A 19,460-nucleotide genomic window follows, 5' to 3' on the forward strand; every position below is an offset into this window, starting at 1 on the left:
CTATAGGTCTTCAGTAGTGAACCTATAGACCTTCAGTGGTGAACCTATAGGCCTTCAGTGGTGAACCTATAGGTCTTCAGTAGTGAATCTATAGACCTTCAGTGGTGAACCTATAGGCCTTCCCTTCAGTGGTGAACCTATAGGCCTTCAGTGGTGAACCTATAGGCCTTCCCTTCAGTGGTGAACCGATAGGCCTTCAGTGGTGAACCTATAGGCCTTCAGTGGTGAACCTATAGGCCTTCAGTGGTGAACCTATAGGCCTTCCCTTCAGTGGTGAACCTATAGGTCTTCCCTTCAGTGGTGAACCTATAGGTCTTCAGTGGTGAACCTATAGGTCTTCCCTTCAGTGGTGAACCTATAGGCCTTCAGTGGTGAACCTATAGACCTTCAGTGGTGAACCTATAGGCCTTCAGTGGTGAACCTATAGACCTTCAGTGGTGAACCTATAGACCTTCAGTGGTGAACCTATAGACCTTCAGTGGTGAACCTATAGGCCTTCAGTGGTGAACCTATAGGCCTTCAGTGGTGAACCTATAGGCCTTCAGTGGTGAACCTATAGACCTTCAGTGGTGAACTTCTTGACTCGGTCTCGCCCTTTCGGTCTTGACTCGGCCCTCCGGTCTCGGTCTTGACTCGGCCCTCCGGTCTCGGTCTTGACTCGGTCTTGCCTTGCCCCCCGTCTCTCCGGTCTCGGTCTCCTCCCCCCCCACTCGGTCTTGACTCAGTCTCGCCGTTCCCGGTCTTGGTGTCGCCCCTCTGGTCTTGGTCTTGACTCGGACTCGATTTGCTCCGGTCTTGGTCTTCAATCTGTCTCGCTTTAGGTGGTCTGGAACACAATACTGTTCCACTGTATAACAACACTGTTCCACTGTATTCTGCCCCTGAACAAGGCAGTTAACCCACTGTTCGTAGGCCGTCATTGTAAATAAGAATATGTTCTTAACTGACTTGCCAAGTTAAAAAAAGGTTAAAAAAACAAACCCCCCCCAAAAAAACAACACTGATCCACTGTTTTCCGTTTGTGCAATAACCAAATATCAACATCTGTTCCACTGCATTTCTATGTCATTACAAAGTATTTAGTAACTATGTACCAACAGTGTTGTTATTGCCCTAATTACAGCAGAACAACACACATACCAGTGTTTGTCATAGGCTGGCTGCTTAGGAGAAAGGACACTGTGTTTTCAGGAACCGAAGTAGCAAAAACACCAAACGCTTCATTTTCAGTCATGACAGTGTGTTCTGACTTCATCTAAATGCCCCTGACAGATGTCTGTAATATTTCACATGTCGTCCACATCAGGGAGTCATGTGAAAACGATGTCAAAGTGCTTCCCCGTATTTACGACAAAATGTAAAGGTCGCTATAGGTCGCAGGGTGAAATTAAGTAGCTATTAGCTGAGTGAAATTAGCAACAGTGTTACGGAATTCAAATGGTAAAGATATGAGAAGGATGAATTAGCACATTTCGAAACATTGGGTGAATTATTAGGCATGTACCCATACACCACACGACGGCCTTGTGGATGTGCCTGTCTGTCTGCCTGTCTGCCTGCCTGTCTGGCTGTTGCCCTGTCTGTCTGCCTGTTCGTCTGCCTCTCACCCCGGGACAGTGTGTGTCTGTGACAGCATCCTAGTCACCTATGACAAGGTGTACAGTATGTGTTAACTGTGTGATGCCATGTCTTGTTCCCGCTCTCTCAGACCAGCAGGCAGGCTCGTGTTTCGGGGGTCTGCTGAACGGGCGCTGTGCGCAGGAGCTGCCCGGCCTCTTCAGTAAGGCCACATGCTGCTGTGACAGCGGACGCTGCTGGGCACGAGGGTCCCTGCCTGAAATATGCCCCGCACGAGGATCAGGTGAGTCACCAATCTATAATATTCCCCCTATGCCAATGTTTGGTTGGCAAGCCTGGTTCTTAGTTAGTGTGATGCAACATTTACAATGAAGATATATCATTTATTAGTAGTGACAATCTCCTATTCTACTCAATAGACTATCATATCTTGAGGTTACATGCTTTGGTTCCAAAACACTTGAGTCAACTAATTATGGCCTTGACTTAGCTAATCGATTCAATTAAGACCCTGCTTGATGCTAATATGTGTCTTAGTGCTGAGCTCAGACTAAAACCTGAGGTCATTTGGCTCTCTAGGACCAGGGTTGCCTATCGCCATACCCTATGCAGTGTCATGTGTGATTGACTATCATTATTAGCTACTTCAACGTCAAAACCTTTAGACATTTCAATCAATCAATCAAATGTATTTATAAAGCCCTTCTTACATCAGCTGATGTCACAAAGTGCTGTACAGAAACCCAGCCTAAAACCCCGAACAGCAAGCAATGCAGGTGTAGAAGCAGCATAGTTATATCTCTCTGTATCATTATCAGCTACTTGTCACGCTGTATAATGATTGGAGACAGCCGCAGGAATACGTAATAGGGGTTTTTATTTTCTCCACCCAAACAAAAGAGCGAGGTGTAAACAATACACGGGACGAGACCCGTAAAACAAGTGCACAATAACACGTAGCTTGGAAGCCAATACAACAGCACAGGTACTCACACGACCAACGGACATGGTAACAATAACCGACAAGGACAATGGGGAACAGAGGGCACATATATACACATACAGTGGCAAGAAAAAGTATGTGAACCCTTTGGAATTATCTGGATTATCTGGATTAAATTAGATCTGATCTTCATCTAAGTCACAACAACAGATAAACACAGTGTGCTTAAATTAATAACACACAAATTATTGTATTTTTCAGGTCTATATTGAATACGTCATTTAAACATTCACTGTGTAGGTTGGAAAAAGTATGTGAACCCCTAGGCTAAAGACTTTTCCAAAAGCTAATTGGAGTCAGGAGTCAGCTAACCTGGAGTCCAATCAATGAGACGAGAATGGAGATGTTGGTTAGAGCTGCCTTGCCCTATAAAAAACACTCACAAAATTTGAGTTTGCTATTCACAAGAAGCATTGCCTGATGTGAACCATGCCTCGAACAAAGAGATCTCAGAAGACTGTTGACTTGCATAAAGATGGAAAGGGTTACAAAAGTATCTCTAAAAGCCTTGATGTTCATCAGTCCACGGTAAGACAAATTGTCAATAAATGGAGAAAGTTCAACACTGTTGCTACTCTCCCTAAGAGTGGCCATCCTGCAAAGATGCCTGCAAGAGCACAGTGCAGAATGTTCAATGAGGTTAAGAAGAATCCTAGAGTGTCAGCTAAAGACTTACAGAAATCTCTGGAACATGCTAACATCTCTGTTGACGAGTCTACAATACGTAAAACACTAAACAAGAATGGTGTTCATGGGAGGACACCACGGAAGAAGCCACTGCTGTCCAAAAAAAACATTGCTGCACGTCTGAAGATAGCAAAAGAGCATCTGGATGTTCCACAGTGCTAAAAAGGCACAGCACACCAACACCAAAACCTCATCCCAACTGTAAAGTATTGTGAAGGAAGCATCATGGTTTGGAGCTGCTTTGCTGCCTCAGGCCATGGACAGCTTGTTATCGTCGATGGAAAAATGAATTCCCAAGTTTATCAAGACATTTTGCAGGAGAATGTTAGGCTATCTGTCCACCAGTTGAAGCTCAACAGAAGTTGGGTGATGCAACAGGACAACGACCCAAAACACAGAAGTAAATCAACGACAGTATCTCGGCTGTTTAAAGGATCGGACCAAAGCGCAGCGTGTTTGTAGTTCCACTTATTTATTATTATTGTGAAACGTTGCAATACACCAAATACTTGAAACAACAAAACCGTGACGCAGAGAGAATACACCCTACTCACAAATTAACAACCCACAAACACAAGTGGAAAAACCCCCTACATAAATATGATCTCCAATTAGAGACAACAAGAACCGGCTGCGTCTAATTGGAGATCATCCCAACAACCCCAACATAGAAATAGAAACCTAGAAACCCACATAGAAACAGATAACCAGAAAACCACCCAAAAACACCCCCTGTCACGCCCTGACCTACTCTACTATAGAAAATGACATCTTACAAGGGTCAGGACGTGACAGACAGAATGGCTTCAACAGAGAAAATACTCCTTCTGGAGTGGTTCAGTCAGAGTCCTGACCTCAACCCGATTGAGATGCTGTGGCATTACCTCAAGAAAGCGGTTCACACCAGACATCCCAAGAATATTTCTGAACTGAAACAGTTTTGTAAAGAGGAATGGACCAAAATTCCTCCTGACTGTTGTGCAGGTCTGATCTGCAACTACAGAAAACATTTGGTTGAGGTTATTGCTGCCAAAGGAGGGTCAACCAGTTATTAAATCCAAGGGTTCACATACTTTTCCCACCCTGCACTGTGAATGTTTACACGGTGTGTTCAATATAGACATGAAAGCGTATGATTGTTTGTGTGTAATTAGTTTAAGCAGACGGTGTTTGTCTATTGTTGTGACTTAGATGAAGATCAGATCAAATTTTATGACCAAATTATGCAGAAATCCAGGTAATTCCAAAGGGTTCACATACTTTTTCTTGCCACTGTACTAATCAGGGGGAATGGGAACCAGGTGTGCATAATGAGACAAGACAGTACGGAATTGGTGGTAATGAATCCAGTTCAGTGACGCCTAGAAGGCCGGTGACGTAGACCTCCGGAGCTGGTGAACAGAATGAGCAGCAGTACCGGGGTCCATGACACGACTTCAACGTCAAAACCTTTAGACATTTCCATAGTTATATTTCTCTGTATCATTATTAGCTACTTCAATGTCAAAACCATCGTTATATCTCTCTGTATTAAATAGTTATGTAAGTTCTGCCCTTAACTGCAACTCATTGTAAAAAGCCCTTGAAAACCTGAGGCAGGTTGGAGAACTGCTGAATCTGATGCTGAGCCCAGTTCAAAGCGCCTGTCATGCGGTAACAGATAGTGTTCTGCTGCTGCAGGCTGTAACAGAATGGTACCTTGGTAATGTCAGGGCAGACTGGAGGGCTCGGAAAGCCCCTGGCACTCTCCCCCATTTCCTCCTTCCTCTCAACCCAGACTGGGCATAGCACACAGGATACCTGCTCCTCCAACTCTTACTTCACTGGCATGTGTTGCTTTGATTTCACCTCAAGTCTAGAGGACAGGGGTGAGCAACTCATGTTGGTTTCACCTCAAGTCTAGAGGACAGGGGTGAGCAACTCATGTTGGTTTCACCTCAAGTCTAGAGGACAGGGGTGAGCAACTCATGTTTGTGGGGGCCGGAACTTCTGCTGGGTCATGTTCGGTAAGCACAAAATGGGAGAAACGTAGGAGAACTTGAACTTGTCCAATATGTTCATGAAACATTCAAAAATGTTGCTGTGTTGTGGACTACAGAACATGACATATTTTACATTTTAGTCATTTAGCAGACACTCTTATCCAGAGCAACTTACAGTAGTGAATGCATACATTTCATTTTTTTTTCTTGTACTTGCCCCCTGTGGGAATCAAACCCACAACCCTGGTGTTGCACACACCATGCTGGCATTGCAAACACCATGCTCTACCAACTGAGCCACAGGGAAGGCTATGACTGTGGTTTGTGATTGCTTTAGATCTTATAGAGAGCTTTAGAGAGTATTTGTGTCCTCTCAGCGCAACCAACTGACTTGATACTTTGATGTCAAAGAGAGACATGGTTAAGGGTTTGAAGTAGTATGGCTTAGTGTCCTTAGACATGAGCTGTTTCAAGGCACACTGTAGTTTTGACCTTTGACCTCTACTCTCACTGCTGGCAAACCTATTGATGTTTGAACTTTCCAAACCTGTTCCACCATCATCCAGATGACCTTTCCTCTCACTGCTAACTAACATCTTGACCTTTGTCTCACCGTCCCCCAGAGGAGTACCGCCGGCTGTGTGTCCAAGGAGTCCAACCCTACCCAGATGGAGACTTTGGAGGGAGACCCAACCCCATGAATCCTCTAAATCCTTTGATCCCTCAAAGACCCAATGGTGGCTACGACCCATCCAGGCCCAATGGTGGCAACGACCCGTCCAGCCCCAATGGTGGCTACGATCCATCTAGACCCAATGGGGGGTATGACCCATCCAGGCCCAATGGTGGGTATGATCCATCTAGACCCAGCAGTGGCTACGATCCAACACTGAATGGCCAAGGGGTTCCTAATGGAAATGGACAAAGGCCAGACTTAGGTAAGGAAACCTCCACATGCGCTAGAAGCACCCACACGTTGAACAGATAGCAAGCTGTAAGATGTGTACAGTATCTACATGCAGTGCATTCGGAAAGTATTCAGACCCCATTACTTTTTCCACATTTTGTTACGTTACAGCCTCATTCTAAAATGTATCAAATAAAATGAATCCTCATCAATCTACACACAATACCCCATAATGACAAAGTGAAAACAGGTTTTTAGAAACGTTTGCAAATGTATTAAAAATAAAAAACAGAAATACCTTATTTACATAAGTATTCAGACCCTTTGCTATGAGACTCGAAATTGAGCTCAGGTGCATCCTGTTTCCATTGATCATCATTGATGTTTCTACAACTTGATTGGAGTCCACCTGTGGTAAATTTAATTGATTGGACATAATTTGGAAAGGCACACACCTGTCTATATAAGGTCCCACAGTTGACAGTGTATGTCAGAGCAAAAACCAAGCAAAGGGGTCGAAGGAATTGTCCGTAGAGCTCCTAGACAGGATTGTGTCAAGGCACAGATCTGGGGAAGGGTGCCAGAAAATATTCTGCAGCATTGAAGGTCCCCAAGAACACAGAGGCCTCCATCATTCTTAAATGGAAGAAGTTTGGAACCACCAAGACTCTTCCTAGAGCTGGCCACCCGGCCAAACTGCTCAATCTGGGGAGAAGGGCCTTGGTCAGGGAGGTGACCAAGAATCCGATGGTCACTCTGACAGAGCTTCAGAGTTACTCTGTGGAGATGGGAGAAACTTCCAGAAGGACAACGATCTCTGCAGCACTCCACCAATCAGGCCTTTATGGTAGAGTGACCAGACGGAAGCCACTCTTCAGTAAAAGGCACATGACAGCCCACTTGGAGTTTGCCAAAAGGCACCTAAAGGACTCTCAGACCATGAGAAACAAGATTATCTGGTCTGATGAAACCAAGATTGAACTCTTTGGCCTGAATGCCAAGCGTCACGTCTGGAGGAAACCTGGCACCATTCCTACGGTGAAGCGTGGTGGCTGCATCATGCAGTGGGGATGTTTTTCAGCAGCAGGGACTGGGAGACTAGTCAGGATTAAGGGAAAGACAAACGGAGCAAAGTACAGAGAGATCCTTAAACCTGCTCCAGAGTGCTCAGGACCTCAGACTGGGGCGAAGGTTCACCTTCCAACAGGACAACGACCCTAAGCACACAGCCAAGACAATGCAGGAGTAGCTTCGGGACAAATCTCTGAATGTCCTTGAGTGGCCAGCCAGAGCCCGGACTTGAACCCGATCAAACATCTCTGGTGTAATGGGTACGTGTTGGTGGCAGGGAAGTCAGGCACAGGAGAACGAACTTGGTATAAACCGAGTTGTTTAATAAGTGCTCACAAAACTCCGAAAACCAAAATATACAAAATAATAAAAGTGGGTACAAAACCCGTCGCGCACCAGAACATAACTTGCACATCACATACAAACAAACAATCACCGACAAGGACATGAGGGGAAACAGAGGGTTAAATACACAACACGTAATTGATGGGATTGGAACCAGGTGTGAAGGAAGACAAGACAAAACCAATGCAAAATGAAAAATGTATCAGCGATGGCTAGAAGGTCGGTGACGTCGACCGCCGAACACCACCCGAACATGGAGAGGGACCGACTTCGGCGGAAGTCGTGACATCTGGAGAGACCTGAAAATAGCTGTGCAGCGACACTCCCCATCCAACCTGACAGCGCTTGAGATGATCTGCAGAGAAGAATTGGAGAAACTCTCCTAATATATGTGTGCCAAGCTTCTAGCGACACACCCAAAGAAGACTCAAGGCTGTAATCGCTGCCAAAGGTGCTTCAATAAAGTACTGGGTAAAGGGTCTCAATACTTATGTAAATGTCATTTTTCTGTATTTAAAAAAAAAAACATTTTATACATTTCCAAAACTTTCTATGTTTTTGCTGTTTTTCTTTATGGGGTATTGTGTGAAGATTGATGAGAGAAAAATGTGTTTTAATACATTTTAGAATAAGGCTTTAACGTAACAAAATGTGGAAAAAGTCAAGGGGTCTGAATAATTTCCAAATGCACTGTAGATGGACTGAGGGATGAATGGATAGGGATGAATGGAGGGGAAAGCACACTCATTATGATGAGCTACTATGGGCTATGTTGGACAGGCACAGCGACTCTGAACCAGACGATAAACGTCTGTAAGCAGCTGCCCAACCTGTGTCTGCACAGTCGCTGCATCCTCGTGGGCTCTAGCTACCGCTGCGAGTGCAACAACGGCTACACCCTGGACACTCGCCAAGAATGTGCAGGTACGGTATAGTAATTATACATTAATATATTAAAAGTGTTTTTATACATGTCTTCGATTGATTGGCTAACACTTTTAAAATGTTAGTTCCAACGCCCACAGTGTTGAGATACCAGGAACTCTGGTGTTCTTGATTGATTGGCTAACACTTATAAAATGTTTCAACACTTTTTAGACTTTCAACACTTTTCCGGATGATCCCATATGTACACTTTAAAAGTTTCGATGTTAACATTGTGGGGCATTAACACTGTGGGTGTTAAAAAGTCAAGTTTGCTCTGTCAATACTGTACAGCAATAAGAAAGCATTGTGGCAGCACATTTCAAGTAAAGAGTTATTAGTCAAACCCAGAAAGACCATTGGCCATCGACCCTCTTCCCAGCTGTCCTCTCAGAACGTCCACTTTCTATCCACAGTTGTTAAGTTTAGTTTATTAGGATCCCCATTAGCTACTGCACATGCAGCAGCTACTCTTCCTGGGGTCCATTAGCTACTGTACATGCAGCAGCTACTCTTCCTGGGGTTCATTAACTACTGTACATGCAGCAGCTACTCTTCCTGGGGTTCATTAACTACTGTACATGCAGCAGCTACTCTTCCTGGGGTCCATTAGCTACTGTACATGCAGCAGCTACTCTTCCTGGGGTTCATTAGCTACTGTACATGCAGCAGCTACTCTTCCTGGGGTCCATTAGCTACTGTACATGCAGCAGCTACTCTTCCTGGGGTTTATTAACTACTGTACATGCAGCAGCTACTCTTCCTGGGGTTCATTAACTACTATACATGCAGCAGCTACTCTTCCTGGGGTCCATTAGCTACTGTACATGCAGCAGCTACTCTTCCTGGGGTCCATTAGCTACTGTACATGCAGCAGCTACTCTTCCTGGGGTCCATTAGCTACTGTACATGCAGCAGCTACTCTTCCTGGGGTCCATTAGCTACTGTACATGCAGCAGCTACTCTTCCTGGGGTCCATTAGCTACTGTACATGCAGCAGCTACTCTTCCTGGGGTTCATTAACTACTGTACATGCAGCAGCTACTCTTCCTGGGGTCCATTAGCTACTGTACATGCAGCAGCTACTCTTCCTGGGGTCCATTAGCTACTGTACATGCAGCAGCTACTCTTCCTGGGGTTCATTAACTACTGTACATGCAGCAGCTACTCTTCCTGGGGTCCATTAGCTACTGTACATGCAGCAGCTACTCTTCCTGGGGTCCATTAGCTACTGTACATGCAGCAGCTACTCTTCCTGGGGTTCATTAACTACTGTACATGCAGCAGCTACTCTTCCTGGGGTCCATTAGCTACTGTACATGCAGCAGCTACTCTTCCTGGGGTCCATTAGCTACTGTACATGCAGCAGCTACTCTTCCTGGGGTTCATTAACTACTGTACATGCAGCAGCTACTCTTCCTGGAGGCCACATAAAACATACAAATACATTACAAAGTACAGAACCGTTATAGACAAGAACAACGTAAGATATTACATTTAAAATAAAATAAAATAAGAGTTATAAATAAGTTATAAATAGGAAATACACCAAGAGCCAACCACAAAATACTAGTTACACACTATTTACATGCCAATACCAAATTATGATCAATAACGTCCAAGGCTGCATTGAAATCTAACAATCCAGCTCCAACTATCATCTTATTATCAATTTCCTTTAGTCAATCATCAGTCATCTGAGTCAGTACAGTACAAGTTGAGTGCCCTCCCCTATAAGCATGCTGAAAGTCAGTAGTAAACTTGTTCTTTGAAAAATAGCATTGTATTTGTTCAAACACAATTTCACCATCAGTTTACTAAGAACAGGCAGCAAACTGTTAAAGCCAGCAAAGGGTGCTTTACTATTTTTAGGTAGTGGAATTACTTTAGCTTCCTTCCATACCTGTGAACACACATATACCTTTAGGCTTTGGTTAAAGACATGGCAAATAGGGGTGTCAATAGGGTCTGCTACCATTCTCAATAGTTTCCCATCTAGGTTGTCTATACCTGGTGGCTCATCATTATTGATGGATAATAATAGTTTTTCCACCTCTTCCACACTAACTTGACCAAATTAAAAGACAACAATACTTCTCTTTCATAATTAGATCTTCAATACACAAATACTGTATGATGTTTTCACTGTTCAATGATGCCATTTCACTTCTGTTTGTCCACTTTACCAGTGAAATAGTCCTTGAAATTATTGGCTATGTCAAAAGGTTTTGTTATAAATGACCCATCAACTTCAATGAACGATGGAGATTAATTGGGTTTTCTGCCCTTAATATAATTTAAAATGCTCCAATGGTGCTGTTATTTTTTTTAAGTTTTAAGTTCAGTCAATACATTTTTCAATTGACAGTATGTCAACCAATCAACTGAGCAGTCTGACTTGTTTGCCACCTTTTATAGCATCATGTGTTTGAACCATAAACATTTTCAATTCATCATCGATCCAGAGGGTTCTAATAGTTCTCACAGTTAGTTTCTTAACAGCTGCACGTTTGTCAACAATTGGCAAGAATAATTGTATAAATCTCTATAAAATGTGCTGCATCTGGATTCTCCTCCTAAAACACATCAGACCAACATACATTTTTTACATCTTAAACAATAGAGTCCTGAGAAAACATTTTGTATGATCTCTTATAAATAACTTTAGGCCCTGCCTTTGGTATTCTGGTTTTCCTTTCCTTCTCCTCCTCTAACACACAGAATAAATATCCGCAGTGCAAAGAAGCACAAAATTTAACTTCACTTTCTAGAGTTTCCCCCCTTAGTTATTAACACTATCAACGTTTTCCTTTACTGTGGGAATTGTGATAGAATCAACGCAATATTAGCCACTTTCAATGCAACATACCCGAAACAAAACTATGCAAGAGTATGAAAACTAACTATGCAAGAGATTTTGTTGTAGGCAGAACACGTGATTCTATTGCATTGAAACACAAGACTCAGCCCGTACTTTACACAGAGCGGTGCGGCATAACCAATCAGAGCCGCAGTAGGCCTATATGCAAATAGACCATTGCCATATATGGATCTGTGCCATTCACTTTGAACTGGACTGAGTTTACAGCATGAGCGATCATGAGTAGATGCACTTGTTTTGAGATCAAAGCAAGAGCTGCATGTAACCACGTGTGCATATTTGTTCATATCCTTTGCTTGTTAGTGAATGGATGTCACAGATCCAACACTATTGTAAACACTCTAGTTGGTTGAGTGATAACCTGGGTCATGTTACAGCAGGGGTCTCCAACCGTTTCAAGCATGAGAGCTACTTAAAAAGAAAAAAAACATTTTGCGAGCTACCAGTTATGTAAAAATACTTAAAAGTACTACTTAAGTAGTTTTTTTTGGGTATCTGTACTTTACTTTACTATTCATATTTTTGACAACTTTATACTTTTACTTCACTACATTCCTGAAGAAAATTATATATTTTTTACTCCATACATTTTCCCTGACACACAAAAGTACTTGTTACATTTTGAATGCTTAGCAGGACAGGAAAATTGTCTAATTCACACAATTATCAAGAGAACATTGCTGGTCATCCCTACTGCCTCTGATCTGACAGACTCCCTAAATACAATTGTTCATAGAGAAACAACAACATTAGATGTTCTGAGTCCAAGTCAATGTTTAAATCACATCTGAATATATTTTTTTAGGTCTGGAAGAAAACTAACAATTGTTTAAATCATTCTTAATACATTTTAATTTAATTTAATTAATTAATTGTAATTATGTAATTCTCTTTTAATTGCATATCTGGCCCTTTAATTGGGCATCTAGCAGGTGAGGCATGTGCCATCTAATGTGCTGGTGTAGCGAAGGTTCTGTACTGCTGCTGCTCATTTCATGTTTGCAAATAATAGATACAAATGATATACTTGCTCATGATATATTTCTGCCAGGTAAAACTACTTTGCTGTTAACATTTCATTGAGAATGTTTTGGGGAAAGTATTTCTGTCAACTCACAGGACAGTTATCAGATCAACTGGCTACACACAGAGTGATTGTCAGTGTCAGTTATGTGGAGGTGAGGATAGAGTCAAGCGCAGGACACAGAACTGAGTAAAATAACGTACTTTACTCTCGAAGAAACTCATAAGTCCAAATCCACGCAGGGATAAATAATCCTGACCCAAAACAACTAACACGATGACAAGCAAACAATCACGCACAAAACATAATGAGAACCAGAGGGTTATAAATAGGGGAAATAATCATAACAAGATGGGAACCAGGTGTGAACAATCAAGACATAACAAATGGAAAAAGAAACGTGGATCGGTGGCAGCTAGAAAGCCGGTGACGATGAACGCCGACTTCGGCGGAAGTCGTGACAGTGATAGACAAACGCACCAAACAGACAGACGGACGGACAGACGGACAGACGGACAGACAGACAGACAGACAGACAGACAGACAGACAGACAGACAGACAGACAGACAGACAGACAGACAGACAGACAGACAGACAGACAGACAGACAGACAGACAGACAGACAGACAGACAGACAGACAGACAGACAGACAGACAGACAGACAGGCAATATTGCTGGAAATTAATTGGCAGATAGTGTGTTAGTTTTGTCTTTTTAAGCTATATAGTGGCTAACTAAGAGTGGGGATAATGTCAATGTTGATTCAATAGTAGCTGGGAGCATGTGGTGTTTGATACTTGTGAGATTTCTTTATGAAAGTTTGCAGTTGAACGCGTAAAAATTGCATGTACTTTCAGAATTGTTTGAGGAGCTACTCGTAGGTGGGCAGCGAGCTACTGTACTGGTAGCTCACGATTGACCTGTCGGAGACCCCTGTGTTACAGCCATTAGTCACAGTAAGAAGCTTCCTCTTGAGAGGACAGCTATGTTCGGGTCACCCAGAAAATACATTTCTCTGTTAGCATCAGAGACCTTATCTAACATCACACACATATTCTCCAGATACTGACTGTTAGCATCAGAGACCTTATCTAACATCACACACATATTCTCCAGATACTGACTGTTAGCATCAGAGACATTATCTAACATCACACATATATTCTCCAGATACTGACTGTTAGCATCAGAGACATTATCTAACATCACACACATATTCTCCAGATACTGACTGTTAGCATCACAGACCTTATCTAACATCACACACATATTCTCCAGATACTGACTGTTAGCATCAGAGACCTTATCTAACATCACACACACATTCTCCAGATACTGACTGTTAGCATCAGAGACATTATCTAACATCACACATATATTCTCCAGATACTGACTGTTAGCATCAGAGACCTTATCTAACATCACACACATATTCTCCAGATACGGACTGTTAGCATCAGATACCTTATCTAATATCACACACATATTCTCCAGATACGGACTGTTAGCATCAGATACCTTATCTAATATCACACACATATTCTCCAGATACTGACTGTTAGCACGTGGTGTTCTACAGCAGCACCCTAAAAGAAGAGGCTTCAGATGAGGCAGGTGAACCTGCAACCACACCACTTCTACTTCATTTGTCATGTGATCCTCTCTGAGCTTTACAGGAATATGGCTCTGAATAGATACAGCAACATCTACAGATGTTATATCTTTGTATTCCTACTACTGCATCATCAAAGCTGCTGTCTAAGTGAGTCTCAGAAATGGCTAATATATTAATATTATCTAAGATGAGTGAATTACTAATCTCGTGAACGTTGCTTCTGAGGCTGTTAGGTACTGTATATTTATATGAGTTAACTTTTAACCATTTCCTGGGTAGCTTGTCTAAAACTGAACTCATGATGATTCTAGGTTGTATTTCTAATAAATCTATTTCTAATAAATCTATTTCTGATAATGAATAGATGTAGATGAGTGTTCCTCCGACCCGTGCCCCAATGGGGACTGTGTGAACACGGCCGGTTCCTTCTACTGCAAGTGCCACACAGGCTTCCAAAGAATTCCAGGGAAGCAGGTCTGCGTCGGTGAGTCTATTTATACATACATACTGTGTATATATACAGTACAGTCAAAAGTTTGGACACACCTACTCATTCCAGGGTTTTTCTTAATTTTTTTAAACTATTTTCTATATTGTAGAATAATAGTGAAGACATCAGAACTATGAAATAACACACACGGAATCATGTAGTAACCAAAAAAGTGAGATTCTTCAAAGTAGCCACCCGTTGCCTTTGATGACAGCTTTGCACACTCTTGGCATTCTCTCAACCAGCTTCATGAGGTAGTCACCTGGAATGCATTTCAATTAACATGTGTTCCTTGTTAAAGGTTCATTTGTGGGATTTCTTTCGTTCTTAATGAGTTTGAGCCAATCAGTTGTGTTGTGACAAAGTAGGGTTGGTATACAGAAGAAACTTTGAAGAATCTCACTTTTTTGGTTACTACATGATTCCATGTGTTATTTCATAGTTTTGATATCTTCACTATTATTCTACAATGTAGAAAATAGTACAAATAAAGAAAACCCCTTGAATGAGTAGGTGTGTCCAAACATTTGACTGGTACTGTATATATTCTATTCAAAGCGGTTGAACCAATGCCGTCATCATAGACGTGTCTCGTAGTCTGTGGCATAAACCCTTACCCAGCCAGGCCTGTGTCTGTGAGTCTGTCTTCACCGTGGAGTGGACCTTAAAGATTTATTCACAGTCTAAATATGCTGTTTCCTTTTGCTTTCATATTGTTACCTGACTACTGGGACATTGATCCACCGAATGCTGAATTGTCATTTCACGTTTAAAAGATAGTTACAAATACAAGCATACTGTAAATGGATATACTATATCATTTAACATTGGGCTAAGTGAAACACAGAGATATAACGACTATACCAATGTAATTGTACTCATTATATTTCTATGGTGGAACGTTACTCACTCCAACACTATGCTTTCAGATGGACAAGGGGCCACGGGGAACTGTCTAGGGCCAGGGGGAACTGTCTAGGGCCAGGGGGAACTGTCTAGGTCAGGTGGAACTGTCTAGGGCCAGAGGGAACTGTCTAGGGCCAGGGGGAACTGTCTAGGGCCAGGGGGAACTGTCTAGGGACAGAGGGAACTGTCTAGGGCCAGGGGGAACTGTCTAGGGCCAGGGGGAACTGTCTAGGGCCAGGGGGAACTGTCTAAGGCCAGAGGGAACTGTCTAGGGCCAGGGGGAACTGTCTAGGGGCCAGAGGGAACTGTCTAGGGGCCAGAGGGAACTGTCTAGGGGCCAGAGGGAACTGTCTAGGGCCAGGGGGAACTGTCTAGGGGCCAGGGGGAACTGTCTAGGGGCCAGAGGGAACTGTCTAGGGCCAGGGGGAACTGTCTAGGGCAGAGGGAACTGTCTAGGGCCAGAGGGAACTGTCTAGGGCAGAGGGAACTGTCTAGGGTCAGAGGGAACTGTCTAGGGCCAGAGGGAACTGTCTAGGGCAGAGGGAACTGTCTAGGGTCAGAGGGAACTGTCTAGGACCAGAGGGAACTGTCTAGGGCCAGGGGGAACTGTCTAGGGCCAGGGGGAACTGTCTAGGGCCAGAGGGAACTGTCTAGGGCCAGAGGGAACTGTCTAGGCCCAGGGGGAACTGTCTAGGGCAGAGGGAACTGTCTAGGGCCAGGGGGAACTGTCTAGGGCAGAGGGAACTGTCTAGGGCCAGGGGGAACTGTCTAGGGCCAGGGGGAACTGTCTAGGGTCAGAGGGAACTGTCTAGGGCCAGAGGGAACTGTCTAGGCCAGGGGGAACTGTCTAGGGCAGAGGGAACTGTCTAGGGCCAGGGGGAACTGTCTAGGGCCAGGGGGAACTGTCTAGGGCCAGGGGGAACTGTCTAGGGCCAGAGGGAACTGTCTAGGGCCAGGGGGAACTGTCTAGGGGCCAGGGGGAACTGTCTAGGGGCCAGGGGGAACTGTCTAGGGCCAGAGGGAACTGTCTAGGGCCAGAGGGAACTGTCTAGGGCCAGGGGGAACTGTCTATGCCAGAGGGAACTGTCTAGGGCCAGGGGGAAATGTCTAGGGCCAGAGGGAACTGTCTAGGGGCCAGGGGGAACTGTCTAGGCCAGAGGGAACTGTCTAGGGCCAGGGGGAACTGTCTAGGGCCAGAGGGAACTGTCTAGGGCCAGGGGGAACTGTCTAGGGCCAGAGGGAACTGTCTAGGGTCAGAGGGAACTGTCTAGGGTCAGAGGGAACTGTCTAGGGCCAGAGGGAACTGTCTAGGGGCCAGAGGGAACTGTCTAGGGGCCAGGGGGAACTGTCTTGGCCAGGGGGAACTGTCTTGGCCAGAGGGAACTGTCTAGGGCCAGGGGGAACTGTCTAGGGCCAGGGGGAACTGTCTAGGCCAGAGGGAACTGTCTAGGGCCAGGGGGAACTGTCTAGGGGCCAGAGGGAACTGTCTAGGGCCAGGGGGAACTGTCTAGGGGCCAGAGGGAACTGTCTAGGGGCCAGAGGGAACTGTCTAGGGGCCAGAGTGAACTGTCTAGGGCCAGGGGGAACTGTCTTGGCCAGGGGGAACTGTCTTGGCCAGAGGGAACTGTCTAGGGCCAGGGGGAACTGTCTAGGGGCCAGAGGGAACTGTCTAGGGCCAGTGGGAACTGTCTAGGCCAGAGGGAACTGTCTAGGGCCAGGGGGAACTGTCTAGGGGCCAGAGGGAACTGTCTAGGGCCAGGGGGAACTGTCTAGGGCCAGAGGGAACTGTCTAGGACCAGAGGGAACTGTCTAGAGCCAGGGGGAACTGTCTAGGGTCAGGAGGAACTGTCTAGGGCCCGGGGGAACTGTCTAGGGCCAGAGGGAACTGTCTAGGGCCAGAGGGAACTGTCTAGGGCCAGGGGGAACTGTCTAGAGCCAGAGGGAACTGTCTAGGGCCAGAGGGAACTGTCTAGGGCCAGGGGGAACTGTCTAGGTCAGGAGGAACTGTCTAGGGCCAGGGGGAACTGTCTAGGCCAGAGGGAACTGTCTAGGGCCAGAGGGAACTGTCTAGGACCAGAGGGAACTGTCTAGGGCCAGAGGGAACTGTCTAGGACCAGAGGGAACTGTCTAGGGCCAGGGGGAACTGTCTAGGGCCAGGGGGAACTGTCTAGGTCAGGAGGAACTGTCTAGGGCCAGAGGGAACTGTCTAGGGCCAGGGGGAACTGTCTAGGGGCAGGGTTAGTATACCAATGGTGTTATATTGCATTTGGTGCATCGCTGCGGTGTAGTGGTAGGAGCAGGGATAGTATGCTGTTGTAATGGTGTTATATTGGAATTGGTGCAGCATTGCAGTGTATTGGTAGGAGCAGGGGTAGTATGCTGTTGTAATGGTGTTATATTGGAATTGGTGCAGCATTGCAGTGTATTGGTAGGAGCAGGGGTAGTATGCTGTTGTAATGGTGTTATATTGGATTTGTTGCATCATTCTGGGGAAGTGGTAGCAAGTCACATATACAACACCACTTTCCTCACCAGACATTGACGAGTGCCTGCACAACGGGGTTCTGTGTAAGAACGGCCGCTGTCTCAACATTGATGGAAGCTTCCAGTGCATCTGTAACGCAGGCTTCCAGCTAACCCCAGATGGCAGGAACTGTGTCGGTAAGATCTCTCAAATGCTTCTTGCGTTTGCTTTAGCCTGTTTTGGAGTGCCAGATTGGGCGGGGTTTTACACTTTTGTTACTGCTCTATTGGTTCCATTGCGCCAGTCAAGATCAATCAAACCCAGATTAAGTATTTTAATATAGTATCAGTTACCTTAATCATTCATGTAAATCAGTACTCCAATGTTCATGAGGTTGTAGCTAATTGTTCCCTAGATTTGATTTAACACTTTTTTATGTACTGTAAGTATTCAAACCTAGTCAAACCCATAGTCTCATGAATTAACCTTTTGAAGACAAGCCACTAATTCTAGACTATTATGAACGTAAATACCTATTAATACAGTTTCTGTGTTTCTCTCCCAACCACAACCTACTAGTTTGCTCATGGCTGTCCATCGATGTCGACAACAACGTTGCTCTTGTTTTTACGCCATTCAATGCACACACCACATCAATCACATTCTACATGCTACACGCCTTTCCCCATGGGGTCACATTCCAAGACCCTCTGCTTGGCAACCAACGGGTCTGGGCGTGGTGAGTTTGGCTTTAACAACAGCATGATAGATTCTCCCCTGACCTTTAACCTTTTGCCCTCCACAGACCATGACGAGTGCGCCGGCACCAACATGTGTCTGAACGGCATGTGTATCAACGAGGACGGTAGCTTCAAGTGCCTGTGCAAACCCGGCTTCACCCTGGCTTCCAGTGGGCGCTACTGCACAGGTAGAGAGATCACTTAGGCAGACATGGAATATATGGCAGGTCCAGGTTGGCTCATATTTTATAGCTATGCCAATAGATTCCAGAACATCATCTGTGTTCCATTTGGAATTCCAACTGAGATGCTACAGCACCAGCTGCTAGCCATGAGTCTGGATCAGGAACAGACAAAGTGTGCATTCCAAATGCTACCCTATAGGGCTCTGGTCAAAAGTAGTGCACTGTATAGAAGAATGGGGTACCATTTGGGATGTAGACCAAGAGATTGAACCTACCTCTCCCCAGAGGCCTAGTTATAATGTGTTTTTTGTTTTGTTTGTTAACCACATAACTTCTCTCTTTGGGTCTGTTTCTCCCTGTCTTTCTCCTTCCCTGTCTCTTCATTTTCTCTTTGTTCATTTCCCTATACACTCTTCAACTCTCTCCTTCCCTCGTACTCTCTCCGTCTCTCTTGTACTCTTACTCTCTCCGTCTCTCTTGTACTCTTACTCTCTCCGTCTCTCTTGTACTCTTACTCTCTCCGTCTCTCTTGTACTCTTACTCTCTCCGTCTCTCTTGTACTCTTACTCTCTCCGTCTCTCTTGTACTCTTACTCTCTCCGTCTCTCTTGTACTCTTACTCTCTCCGTCTCTCTTGTACTCTCACTCTCTCCATTT

General features: G+C 44.7%; 1 protein-coding gene across 1 annotated transcript in view; it reads left to right on the forward strand.

Moving 5' to 3' along the window:
• The window catches only part of fbn2 (fibrillin 2), a 213,287-nt gene that overhangs the window by 78,400 nt on the left and 115,427 nt on the right, over positions 1-19,460 (forward strand). Inside the window, exons 9-14 of the mRNA XM_045693798.2 lie at positions 1,709-1,861; positions 5,874-6,188; positions 8,354-8,497; positions 14,384-14,503; positions 17,951-18,076; positions 18,685-18,807. Coding sequence (XP_045549754.2) covers positions 1,709-1,861; positions 5,874-6,188; positions 8,354-8,497; positions 14,384-14,503; positions 17,951-18,076; positions 18,685-18,807 — 981 coding nt within the window. The remainder of the gene's footprint in view (positions 1-1,708; positions 1,862-5,873; positions 6,189-8,353; positions 8,498-14,383; positions 14,504-17,950; positions 18,077-18,684; positions 18,808-19,460) is intronic.

Source organism: Salmo salar, chromosome 01, assembly GCF_965601325.2.
Source record: "Salmo salar chromosome 01, fSalSal1, whole genome shotgun sequence".
Classification (NCBI taxonomy): domain Eukaryota; kingdom Metazoa; phylum Chordata; class Actinopteri; order Salmoniformes; family Salmonidae; genus Salmo; species Salmo salar.